This window comes from Pyxicephalus adspersus, chromosome 4, assembly GCF_032062135.1.
Source record: "Pyxicephalus adspersus chromosome 4, UCB_Pads_2.0, whole genome shotgun sequence".
In the NCBI taxonomy this organism is placed as follows: domain Eukaryota; kingdom Metazoa; phylum Chordata; class Amphibia; order Anura; family Pyxicephalidae; genus Pyxicephalus; species Pyxicephalus adspersus.
Genome location: NC_092861.1, coordinates 61,451,695 through 61,464,585, shown reverse-complemented (window position 1 = coordinate 61,464,585; position 12,891 = coordinate 61,451,695). Strand labels below are relative to the sequence as shown.

Below are 12,891 nucleotides of genomic sequence, written 5' to 3'. Positions count from 1 at the left end.
ATTATGCACACTATGTTAGATCCTCAGCCTAATACTGTAAGTCCTCCCAGCTATGTACTACAATCAAAGAAATACAGTTCAGACGATTTAACCCATTGTTTTCCTGCTGCTGGTACTGCCTGATATAGAAGATTCAAATTAACTGCTGTGCCGTTTCTATAATTTGCATGCAGACCTACAGTTACAATGTTTTACTGTAGGCGCCTGTGATCTCACATCCTGTTCCATAGACGCGAGCGATGCCGAGACTACAATTCGGGGCATTACTTGGGTCTATGAAACAGTCAAAAGAACAGAACAATAATGTGGCGCCACGCATAGGCCGCTGGTCTATAGACGTGAGTGATGCCAGGAATTGTAGTAGCGGCATCACTCGCTGCAAAACGTAGTAGCGGGCAGGCGGGCCAGATGTAATTCATTTTCAGAATTCTTTGGGGGGGCCAGAATAAAGGACCTTGCGGGCAAGATTTGTCCCACAGGCCAGTTTGACATCCCTGGTATAAGGTTACAAAACAACCCAGTTATGAATATGTCCTATTACTGTTTTTATATCTTTTAAATAATACAAATTAGCACACCAGAAAGTTTCTTTAGAACACTATTTTAATATTACAAGTTTGTCTTATAATACAATGCAAGTTATCTTATAATAACATTTATCAGAATTGCATGAGATTTAACATACAAATAAAAGCTGAAAGGATGATCCACGACTAAAATTTGTGTACATATTATTTACTGTATATCATATAGTAAAGCAATACTGAGATTTGCAGTTCTTGGAAGGTAAAAGTAGTAATAATTGCAAAGGTAAAACTACTGCTACAATCAGCTTGGCTGTCCAATACAAAAACGCAATAAAGAATCAATAGCATTTTTTCAATTCTTACACTTAGGAAACTAGCTGTTAAAAATCACATATCTGTTCAAGGAAGGTTAATAAGTGAAAAGCAGATACAAAGAGGAAATACAATGCATATTAAATGCTGAACTATTATTAAATGCATAGCATTGTGCAGCTTCACAGACCAGTAGAAATACAGAAACATGCCAAAAAATGGCTACAATAAACCATATTACCCCAAAACAGATTTAGATAAATAAATGCTAATTGGTTCCAGTTCTCTCAAACCAAATTATCCCAGAAACATTACTTTTAAAAAATGTGCACTGAATTATAAAAAATTTCCCCTGTCAAACAATTTCAAACACATGACTGTAAACAAGAGCTTCAAAAGTGTGAAAGGAAACAGGAATGTAAGCCAACACTGAGACATACAATTATTATATACATAGTAAAGTGTCTGTAAGACAGTGGTGAAGATTGACAAACACATTGCTTTTCAAAGGACAGTAAAATAGTGTTTAAAAGCACTACACTGATCTATATATATGCAGGCCAATGCCAGTGTTGTGAGGTCTAAAGTGAGACGTGGAATAAAGCGTGTTAGCTGGGAAATCATGGTAATCACCATGTAAGCACAAATCCTTATCCCCCCAAAACACTACCTCTGCTATGCAGTTTGAATGCAGGTATTAAAAAGGGGCTTTAAACCCCTATCTGACTGAGTTTTAAAATTATTTAGTTTATTTTATTTTAAAATTTCAGTTTAATCCTATAAAGTATAATAAATGTGTAAATTCATTTAGCTTTCTGTATTCCCCTTTAAACAAGGATCCTAAGACAGTCTGCTTGTTGTTTAGCACAACAGTGTCAATTCAAAACAGGACACCAGAGCAAAGGCTACAACTGCATTCATATGGGGTGGCCCTTGACCAGGCTTCATTGCTTAGTTGCAGAATATTCTGAAGGAGTTCATAGACTTTGCTGTGTTCATTGGTAAGAGTGTAACAAATCACAGAATTACACATTCCTTGCTAGAACAGTTCACATTGATATAATTAATTTGTGTATTTAAGTGTTGTTTAAAGTGCAGCTTTAAATATACATAACCTAGTCTTTTAATGACATTTTCTAATGGCCATTATGACCTTCTTAATTGTCAGCTTTGATCCCTGATTTGGTATCACAACTTTACCTGTATGCCTTAACACCATCATTAACGAACATTAGTGAACTCAATGTAAGACAGTCCACTAACCAATAACTGGTCCATGACCTACTGCTGGTTGAAGCAATTGCTACTTATCCATTTTTAGGCAGTCACAGACAAATCACAATGAATGTTAACAAAATGAGAAACGTTTAATGAATATTCTCCATGAATATATTTCTGGTTTTGTTTTTCTATACCCCTTTTCTTTTCTACAGCAAACATATTATTATTTATTTTGGAATGAAATTCTAAAATAACAGTTCATTGCCACCCAGACATGTAAACATGTGTGCCATCACACTGTACCAGTGGGAATTCCTAATGTTCTATTCTATAAACAAAACTATTTTTTTCTTTTGTGGTTTGATGCACAGATTAACAAAATAAAGTGAGCAGACACATCAAGCAACACTCACTTACACATTACTAAAAGGTCCTACACATAAATATAAAAAGCCTAATCAGTACACATATAGATAGATGATTTAACAGAATAAACACATTAAAAGCTTTTGATTAGGGATATTGCCAAAAAAAGTAAAACTATTACTTAAAGCATAACTAAACCTAATAATGAGCAATTTTTAGCTGGTATGACATATATTGCAGAAGGGACCGGTGATGTCACTTCTGCAACAAGCTTACCTGCCCAGTCAGAACTTTTAAATTACACTCACGTGTCCTCTGTCCGGGTGCAGCTACCTTCACTTTGTTCTCATCTGGGTTACAGATTTTTGGCCATCTTGATTGGCCTGGTTGAAATGAGGCAAATCCTGCACATGCGAATGGGAGTTCATTAATTCCCAGCATCGGGGGAATTGCTAGGATATCCAGCATTGTATGCTGAGCTGCTTTTCTAGTTGCAATAAAATTAATACAGATGATTGGTGGAGGATGTTGTTTCCTGCAGTTTGAATCACATTCAACCCTAGAGGTTGAATTATTGGATTACCTTTACAGATTCATTTTAGATGTCAGAACAGCAAATATTTAATGGCTAAAGGTATGTAAAATACATTTCATGTTTATAATTCTATTGACTATCACTAGAGTCAAGATACAATTTAGCAGAAGACATAAGACTGTACAGAATATAGGAATTATGTATATCTTCCATTCTTGATTCCTGATATAATCTCATATAGCCTATTACACTAAATGTCATAAGCCTTCTGCTGTATGTAGTTTAAAAATAGTATACTGAAGCAAAATATATTTATTAGCTCCTTAACAGAGAATACAAAGCTGTGCAAAAAGTTTCAGGTTGTAAAATGTCCTTGGCAGCATTTTATAAGCTTGAATCACTTTATGGTGAAGGAGGAAGGGGTGTAGCTAAACCATAAAGTTAAGTATTACATGGATTGTAACTTGCCTGCAGCCAGCAAGAATAAACACATAAGACTATTCAGAAAATTAGATTCCCAGGACTTGGTTTTACAATCAATTCCCTTCTTTCTTTCCCTTCTAAAACCTGTCAATTTACTATATAAAAGGCAACACTACCGCATGTAAAAGAATTGCTGTAAATAAACCATAGAAATATTACATTTCAAAAGAATGCCACTGTATATAAAGTTGCTCTCTGTGGTTTCAGAATATTCAAGAAAAAGTCAAAAACAGCTAAAATAGGAATTTTAGAAAAAACAGGTAAAATTGTTCACTAAACTGCCAATTGTACATAAAATTTTTACTACTGTGCAATAGTCAAAAAGTCCACCTAAAATATTATAAAGCAAACCTGGGCTTGGTCTGTGTCGCACAAACCAACAGATTTCTATCAACGTCCCAGGAGCACATTCCCTTCTGTCCCCACTACTCTTTATAAATATTTTTGTTTCTGTTCCAAAGGGAATTTTTTATTTTGTAGCCTGTCTGTTGTGGGTTAACATAAAATTCTCAAATGGGATGTCAAACTGAATCTACATTAAAGATATTAACTAATTCAGGTTGCTTTATTATTTTCCCTGTTGAATGTTCTTAGTTAATGGGTCTTGGCGTCTGCTACGGATGGATGAGCATGCATGAATTCAGTCCTTCAAGGGTTCAGTGAATGTTTTTTAAAGTTGTGAAAACACTTAATAAAGTTAGGTGAATGTTCTTTGAAGAACAAATCACCCCCCTATGTTTTAGCATAAGCCTAAACTTTATACTCAGACCCTAATATTACACAGTATGTATAGCGCCAACATATTACACAGTGCTTTACTAATATAAAAAAGTACCATTATAGGAAATGGGAAGACAGTGAGGTATACAGATTTGTAGGGTGGGTAATCTACTGTCCAAATTTGATACCAAAATTGAAGTGGCAGCAATCTAATGTGTTATCTATGTATTTCCAAATCGCAACGTTTCAGTGGCGTTTTCCATTAAAACCATTGCAATAACAACACACTACTGTAATAAACAGGTACCTAAGACTACATGACCTCAGTAAGTGAAATCTACCTGAAACCACTTTCACCTTTACTGTAATTTCCTTTTTAACAGTGATATGGCATTGTAAAATAAAAGAGAATATTCATAGAATTAGGTTGAGTGTCATGTTCCACCCTCTTTGCTGAGCTGTATATTATTCACATCACAAGCATTGAACCAATACATACCACAAAAGCCCTGGTTACTTTAATGGCTTTCACTCTCTGCTACAGAATCTTTAAGTAAGTATTTATTCTATAACTAGGTATATTGAAAACACCTATAAAATGTAAGGGACATGTATATGTTTGCTTAAAGGGTTAAAAAGCGCTTTTAATCTTTTCTTTTTTAAGGTGGCCCTGTATGAAATATTTTACCCCTGTATGATATAAACACTCAGCGTAAAGCACACTTATAAATGAACACAAACTACAAGATTAGTAGTTAGAGTAAACTCATGTAAATTCTAGAACAAAGCTGAACACTGGATCAAAGTTTTAAAAGTAAACCAAACATTCTAGTCAACTTTGCCAGCAGCTCTAGGCTTCAAACTGAGCAACTTGTATTCTTGTGGGAGGTTGGCTTCTAATATAAACTTTACACATGTAGGGGATATCTGTGCTAGAGTGGAAACTCGAAAATGGGAAAAATGCATTAAAACAATACAAACTAACAAAAATGACAATGGTACCACTCAAGACCTTACAAGAAAGTAGACATTTACACCTGATCTTGTGGTACAGGTTTGTTGCCTTTTTATGTGCGTGTTCTTTAAAGGAAAGTTTCTGAAAACCTGATTGTATGTCTTTATTCAACTAATTCACTGGACCTACATAAAAAATACTTTGTTTCCTATATTACCCTTTGTCAGTCTTTATGTTGAATAACTAAATGAATATCTGATTCACAATATAACTGCACAATATAAAGTTTGGTCATTACATAAAAAAGCCAGGCGTATCCAAAAGGATGCAGTAGTAATGTACAAAATATCATAAGTGGTTTGATTAGATTGGTTGGAATTGGTCACTGACCTTAGTCACCACTGTTTCATTGCACGCCCCATGTTGTCTACATGGCATGACTAGGCATGGTACAAGTTTTGGAAGTTCCAAGTACAAGTTTTTTAAATATGTGCAGAAACCAAATGTTATTTTTACCCAATAGAATGTTCTTTTGGAAAAAGAAATACTTTTTGTATAGCACTTTTCTACAACTAAATGACTGAAGCAATTGTCGTACTTAAAGGGCCTGCGATGTAAGTGGGAGATAACAGATCCTCGTTATAAATCTGCCCACTAGAAACATGGTTTCTAAGTCTACCGGTGCTAATAAATATTTATAGACATAAAACTTTAGTCTCATGCATTCTGAATGTAAGGTTAAACATTTCAAACTCTACAAAAAGAGGAACCACACAATTGCCTACTCAGAGGTTTCTAAATAATCTGGTTTATTCAGTGTAGCAGTGCGTGGAACACAAACAGTTTGGAAATTGCAGTAACTGATAACATTAGATTTGGAATTACATAAGTAAACATTTAAAGTGTATGTAAACCCCAATAAAATTATTCTCTTTTTAGGGCCCTTTTGATGAGTGACCTAACCTGTAAATATCAGATCATCAATATAAAAAGCATTGGACAGGTTTTGAAGGTTCCCTCTTGTTAGATCCCATTTGGTTGGGTATACATAGCAATTATAATTCTATATATGCCATTTGTTTTATCTGTTCTGTTAGCTGATAACTTCATATTTTGTCTGGCTAAATTTACTTTCACCAGTACACCATCGGGACTGGTAAGCTCCAGTACATGTTTGTTCTTGGCTTTAGATTTTTTTTAACACATTTAAATGTGTACTGCCAACATAGGCTTTAAAGGCAAAGCCTACCTCTAATTCCCCTAAAAAATAATGGCTAAACAGCCTATTTTTTCAGTGCAAAATGCAAAAAAATCAACTGTTCTTTAAATTGCACCTCTAGAAAGTGTCAGCTCAGATCACTTAAAGAAAAGAATGTGACATGATGTAACTTTATACTAGCTATTTCTATTGCTAGATCCACATTGACATATTTTGGACATGTAGCAACATATCACAGTACGTTTACATAAGGAATCTAGTATTTCACTCTTTCTCCCTAATGTTCCAGTTATATAATACAGCACAAAATGTTGGTGTGTGTTAACTGATAATCTTGATAACGAGTATCCAGTTGTGATGTTAGAAATATATGTATCCATGGGTGTATTTTCCAAACCCATTAAGTAAACAGGGACAAAATTGCTTTGTAATGGAATGTATAATTGATTTTCCAGTAAAACTGTTTCCACAGTGGGGGCTTTTCCATTCCAATTCTTCCATCTTACTGCATTTACAAACAAGACCCAAATATGTCTCTCTGAGACTATACATGTGATTTAAGTACCACTAAACAAAATAATTTTCTAGGACAAAAAAGCAATTTATGCACAGAAATGAATAAACTACAATAAGCCATTGTGTATATTCAGTGACCTAACATGTAAATATTAGATTATCAGTATATTAAAAGAGAAAACCTAAAAAATGCTACATGAATCTGAATAAATCTCTCTCTAATGAGATCAGAACTTTTATTTTTACTATAAAACTGAACTCTAGGCAGACATAAAAAGCACAATTTAATTCAGTTATGTATAATTCATGAACATGGTTACAGGAGGATAGCAGAAAGATAACCTCATTATTATGTTTCTGCTCAACCATTGTGCAATCAGGATAACATAGTCTTTAGAAGAGTCAAGGACCTGGCTGTGCTGTCTGTTATAGGTGCAGGATACACCACTGACTGAACAGCAGAAATACAATTTTTTTCATATATATTTTTGCCCAGAGTTAAACTGTTTGCCCAGAGTTTAGTTTTAAAATCAATCATGTGTATTTTTGCATCAGATCGTGCCACAGCTTTGACACAGGCAAGTCTTATCATTATTTCTCATCCAAATCCATCCATTAAAATATAACTGTACTCCTAAAAGAACACTTATATTTGAAAGAATTGTTATGACAGTTTTCAACTGCAGATGCAACATAAAAGTGTGCAGCTTCCAGTCCCTGAGAAACCAAAGGTATACATAAAACAGAGACCCCATTATGCTGCTGCAGAGACAGCCAATATTCTACTCCTATTCATTGGGCATTATCAATGTCTAGAAAACGACACAACAGTCCTTGCTGCAGTATGGACGTTAAAAGCATGATTGGCAGGTAGTTGCTTTGATTTACATGACAATTTCTACAAACCATAAATTAGGACATTGGTTCTGGGATTATCTGGCTTTTTAGTTAAAGCACCAGATAGATCCTAACTGATTTACATATGGCAGAATTCAATGTGGCCACATATAATTTGTATCTGCTGAGCTGCAACTAAATAACACCAAACTATATGCATAAACTTTGCAAGCAGAAAGAAGATTTTTGCCAGTCCAGCAATGCAAGCACTGAAAGCATGTATTAGTAGGGAGTTAATGTCAGGTGAGAAAAATACATGTTGTGTGGCTCAGCTTTACTCTTGATAAAATGCCAGCAAAGGTGTAATCATGCATGCCTAGTTGTGACTGATCATTCTTTACATAATAGGTATGGACCACTGCAGAATGAGAAGGTTAGAGTTATTACAGTTTATTCAATGTATGTTCCAATGTTTAGCAGCTTTTGTCAGACATAATTCATTTGCATTATTTACCATACATTTCTTCAATACAATTGAAGATCCCATCACATTGCTTTTTCTAAACACAGTAAAATCGCTATCACATGCAATTACATCTTGATCTGGTATGTGCTGGTTTTATTTTACAATGATGCCTAATTAGGTGTTCATGTTAACTGGACAGTATCATGCACACTTTGTAGTTAGGTATGGTCTTGGCATTTATCTATGTATTTGGTCAATAATGAACATTTAAAAACATGCCAAAGAAAAAATATAATTATGCTGATTTAGACTGCTAATGGACTGACTTGCTTTCAGGCAAATATAGAACAAATGGATATAAGACCCCTTTAGCCTCTCCTGGGGAGTGGAGGAGCTCTGGCTCACAATTCCACATCTCCCCACCACTTCCCTCTGGTGGCAAAGGTAATTTCATTGTGACAGCACGATTTACACAATAGATATTACTTCCAATCACTGTGCATCGGAATGGTAAACTGGGGGTTGTTGGTCCTGGGCTAGGGCGTAGGTTAACCCCTTCACTCCAGTGCCTGGCCATGGAATTGTAGGTGAACACACTAAGACCATGCTCCCGACTGACATCAAAACGGTATATGCAGCCTTTATGGGACACCATACCAGCAGAGCGTCGTCGACTATTGTTATAAGGACACTCTTGCCACTCATTCTTCTTGGGATCAAATTTTAGAAGACGGTAGAATAGAGTCCCACCTGACACATAAATTTCACCATTACAGGTTGTAGCTTCATGAGCTACAGCAAATGCACCCTTAGGCAATGGTGCTACTGGGCTCCAGCGATCTAATCGAGGATCGTATTTTTCCACTGTGAAGAGGCACTCACCCCCAATGGCATACAGATAACCATCAAGGGCCAAAAGTTTTAGCTGGGAACGGGGCTGTGTGAGTGGTCGGATCTTTTCCCAAGAATCAGTTAATGGGTTGTAGCAAAAGACCTGGTCAGAAAGTTTTGCCTTTTCACCGCTACCTTTAATGCCCCCGGCAAGGAATAGATAGTTATAAAGAACACATACACCACAGCCTTTAGTGTTAACCTCTTCGGGTAAGTTAGTAAGAGACCTCCAGCGCCCAGTACTTTCATTGCAGCACAGCACATGATAAGTTGTTGTATCATCCTCCAGTGACACAATTGATGAGGGACTCTGTGGTCTGCTGCTCTCTCTGCTTTGGGGTCTACTACTACTGCTCAAACGCTCAAAGGCATCATTAATTTCTGCCACTACCAAATACTGCTTTCCATCCATTCTTCGTTGCAGAATCAAGTCTCTCTCCGCACCTGTCAGTCGGCCATAGACTGCTGGATCTCTCAGAACCTGAAGGAAGTTGTCACTCATGAATTTGTAGGCTGCTTCTTTAAGCTCATTAAGTCTTTGCTTTTTAGCAATATACAGTACTTGATAGCAATTCTTAAGTGATATCTGGGACCTCATGCTATCCATGGCACATTGCACAGCACAAGGGATCTGCAGAAACTTTGCCCCACTGATTACTTCCACCACGTTATCTTGCTTCACCTCAAGCTTCGTGCTATATATATAATCCACAAGTAACTGTAAAGTCTGATAACTTATACCCTTAATCTTAAGAATATCTCTTGAAGATCGGGCTTTAAAATAGTCACTTTTCTCAGCTAAAATGGATTTATGAGCTTTAATCCTCTGTCCACCAGTAACTTCAATCACCAGGTCTGGCTTTCCTAGAGGAACAAGGGATGGTGGTATATTTCTTTCCTGATTACAGCTAGATTTATCTGGGTCATGGTTACCAAAGTCTTCTCTTTTTCTGTTTTCCCACTGTTGTCTTTGCACTTGTTCCCTTAGGTTATCACTGATTGACACAGACTCAGATATACTTCTTTCCTCAACATCTTCTTCAAGTTCATTGTTCATATCCCATTGGCTACCACTCAGTGCTATGCTGCCTTCACTAAATGGTTCAGAAACTGATATGTCCTCAGTATCATTGTAAGATATTTGTTCTGGACTCTCCAAGTTATGTAAGACCTGCACAGCTGGACTGGTCTGATGACTGTATCCTCCATTGGCCTCCACATGGTGCACTGAACTGCCACTGGCCTCCACCCCACCGCTAGTCCTTTTCGGACTAGACCCAGCTTTCACATCACTTATGTTTAAATTTTCAGGGTAAGGTGCAATAGACACTGAGTTTTCCATGTCCTAAGGAGTTTTGAAGAAGAAGTTACATAACTTGTAATTTCTTGTAGATTATACTGCTTCAGTTCTGATTTACTGGAAAAACACTGCAGAGGATTTGTTTCAACACTGCACCTTACTGCTGATCAGGCTTTGGAGAGCTGAGGGGTGTGTCAGGACTGCAGCAAATAGCACTGAACTCTTGAACTTCACAATAATTTCAAGTCTCTAATGTTTGCTTATAAAAGATAGTTTTGATTTTATTGCTTTCCTTTTCAAATTAGAAATGTTCAGATTGTATGCAGTGATCACTCTGTAATCACACTGTAATATATTTGATATGTAGAAACTGTATTACAAGAAAAGGAGCAACAACAGCTGTCTGCAGTTGACTAAATAATCAATTACTATGCAAAGAAAATGAATAGAAAGGTGATCAGAAGAGTTCTGTATTATATACAGTTATCTTTCAGCTGGAGAAGTGCCAAGATTATGAATGACATTTGATTATCTTTAAGGTGACACTGCTGGGACGGATATACTCTTCTTCAGAAGTTAAGCAGCTTTCAGTTATACTTGTCAACCTGATCATCATCTGAGTTCAAGTTCTTTGCCATGCACATGTGAGTCCAAGTTCATGTACATTTCCGAAGTAATAAAAGTCATATCATTTTTCACTGGTCTTCAAAAAAATGACAGCTTGTTCTGTAATAAAAAAAAAACAACAAATTTATATTTTTATCTTATTATGTTGAAAAGGTAACAAAGATGTAACTTTTTAATACATCCCATTTTGTATTAGATCACCAGACAAAGGCAATTTGTAGTCAACAACAAAAAAAAGTTGTTTTGAAAAGAAAAAAGAGAACTTTGAGTTGAGTCCTTTGGATATCTAAGCAAAAGGTATTGCTGCAGAAATGTGTGTCTCTATTCCCTGACTGCCCAAAAGAAAACTGTCACTTTCATGCAGCTAGATTCCCAAACTTGTTTATTCTTTAATATAGACAGTATGAGGTATTTAGGTCCTCCGCCAAAGATCCCCAGGTGTTTCTTTAAGTACCCCAGATCATTCTCAGCAGCCCCCAGTTCACTGGTTCGGTATGTATACTATGCAGTGACCCTGTATAATGGTAATCTTCTTTTGACTCCACAATAATATGTCTCTGTCCTTCCTGACTTCATCGTCAGTGAAGTCATGTGTGATATCTGTAGTAAATAACCACACAATGTAGAACTTTTGATCAAATAGTAACCAATTTTGGGCAGTGTGGTTTTATGTCAGGGAATTGTACCACTAACCTGGAGTCCCTGCAGTTGGTCATACAGGGAATATCGTATGGTTTGAATTTCTAAACCACTGTTCCAAAACATATAATATATTAGTATGCCAGCAAAGGTTAAGTTAAGATTTACAAAGACAAGGTATTGAAAGGTACACAAAGACAGTTTGTATTGTTTTTTTGTTTTTTTAGGGCAGATGTTAGATATACTTCTAGAAGTGACAATTTACTTTGAAATTAATCTGTTACATAAAATATACTGTAGCAGAGTGGAATGACACATATTCACTTCCTTTTTCAATTCCTGCTGACAATGCGAAGTAATTGTCAGCAGAAATCAGTATTTTGGCACCATCAATTTAATTATTTTGCAGAAAACTGAGAAGACTTAACAACCTTTCCCTAGTTCTACTGCAGCTATTTAATAAATATGACTTTGAAAACTGAAATCATTAGAAAATAATACAGTTTATTTGGCCACCAATAGATTTGGTATAATTATGTTGCTTTATTTAGTTAATTGACAATTGTATGTGAGAACTGTTTTATAAAACATGAGCACATTAGAGGTAAGAAGTAAGGATTTCATATATTCCTACTAGGTCCATAGTAAAGGTGTACTTTAACACAGAACTGAGGTGCCAATATAGCCACATTACAAATGTATACACTAATATTACTTTTATGTAAAAAATAACATACATTTCAGACAGAACAACCAGGCGTGTCAGGAAAACAATTATTAGAAAAGCCATTCATACAATGGCATTTCTAATATGTTATATAATCTTGAGGTTATAGTCAATATTTTTAAGTATATTTTAACATACCATATGATGTTGCAATTGTAGATAATATTATACCTGAGTAATTAAAAAAAAAACAGCACACCCTCCAGCTCGTCACAATGTAAACCCTGAAAATATAAATTGGGGGTCCTCAGATGCCTTGAATAATCTTGGGCTTGTGCCTATAAAGCAGAAATAAAATCATCTTCCTTTGCTCCCTCAGCTGCACCAACATCTTTACGCCATACTTTTCCAGTTTCAGGAACTTCGGCCATCTTGAGAGGACAAGCCAGAATGATGTGGCTCCCGTGCATGCACACAGGGATTTGATCATTCTAGTACTGAGGTATGGCAAAGATGTACACTGTACATCCCAGTGTAATCCAGAAATGGATGGCAACCACATTTTTTTGACCAGATCACACCTACTGCATGCACAGCATTATTAAAATCC

The 12,891-nt window shown here is 36.0% G+C and overlaps 1 protein-coding gene across 1 annotated transcript in view; it reads right to left on the bottom strand.

The window, feature by feature from the left end:
• Window positions 1–585: 585 nt before the first annotated feature.
• Window positions 586–12,891, bottom strand: part of KBTBD11 (kelch repeat and BTB domain containing 11) — a 31,912-nt gene continuing 19,606 nt past the window's right edge. The window contains exon 2 of the mRNA XM_072408420.1: window positions 586–11,074. Coding sequence (XP_072264521.1) covers window positions 8,471–10,390 — 1,920 coding nt within the window. The 5' untranslated portion in view covers window positions 10,391–11,074 and the 3' untranslated portion in view covers window positions 586–8,470. The remainder of the gene's footprint in view (window positions 11,075–12,891) is intronic.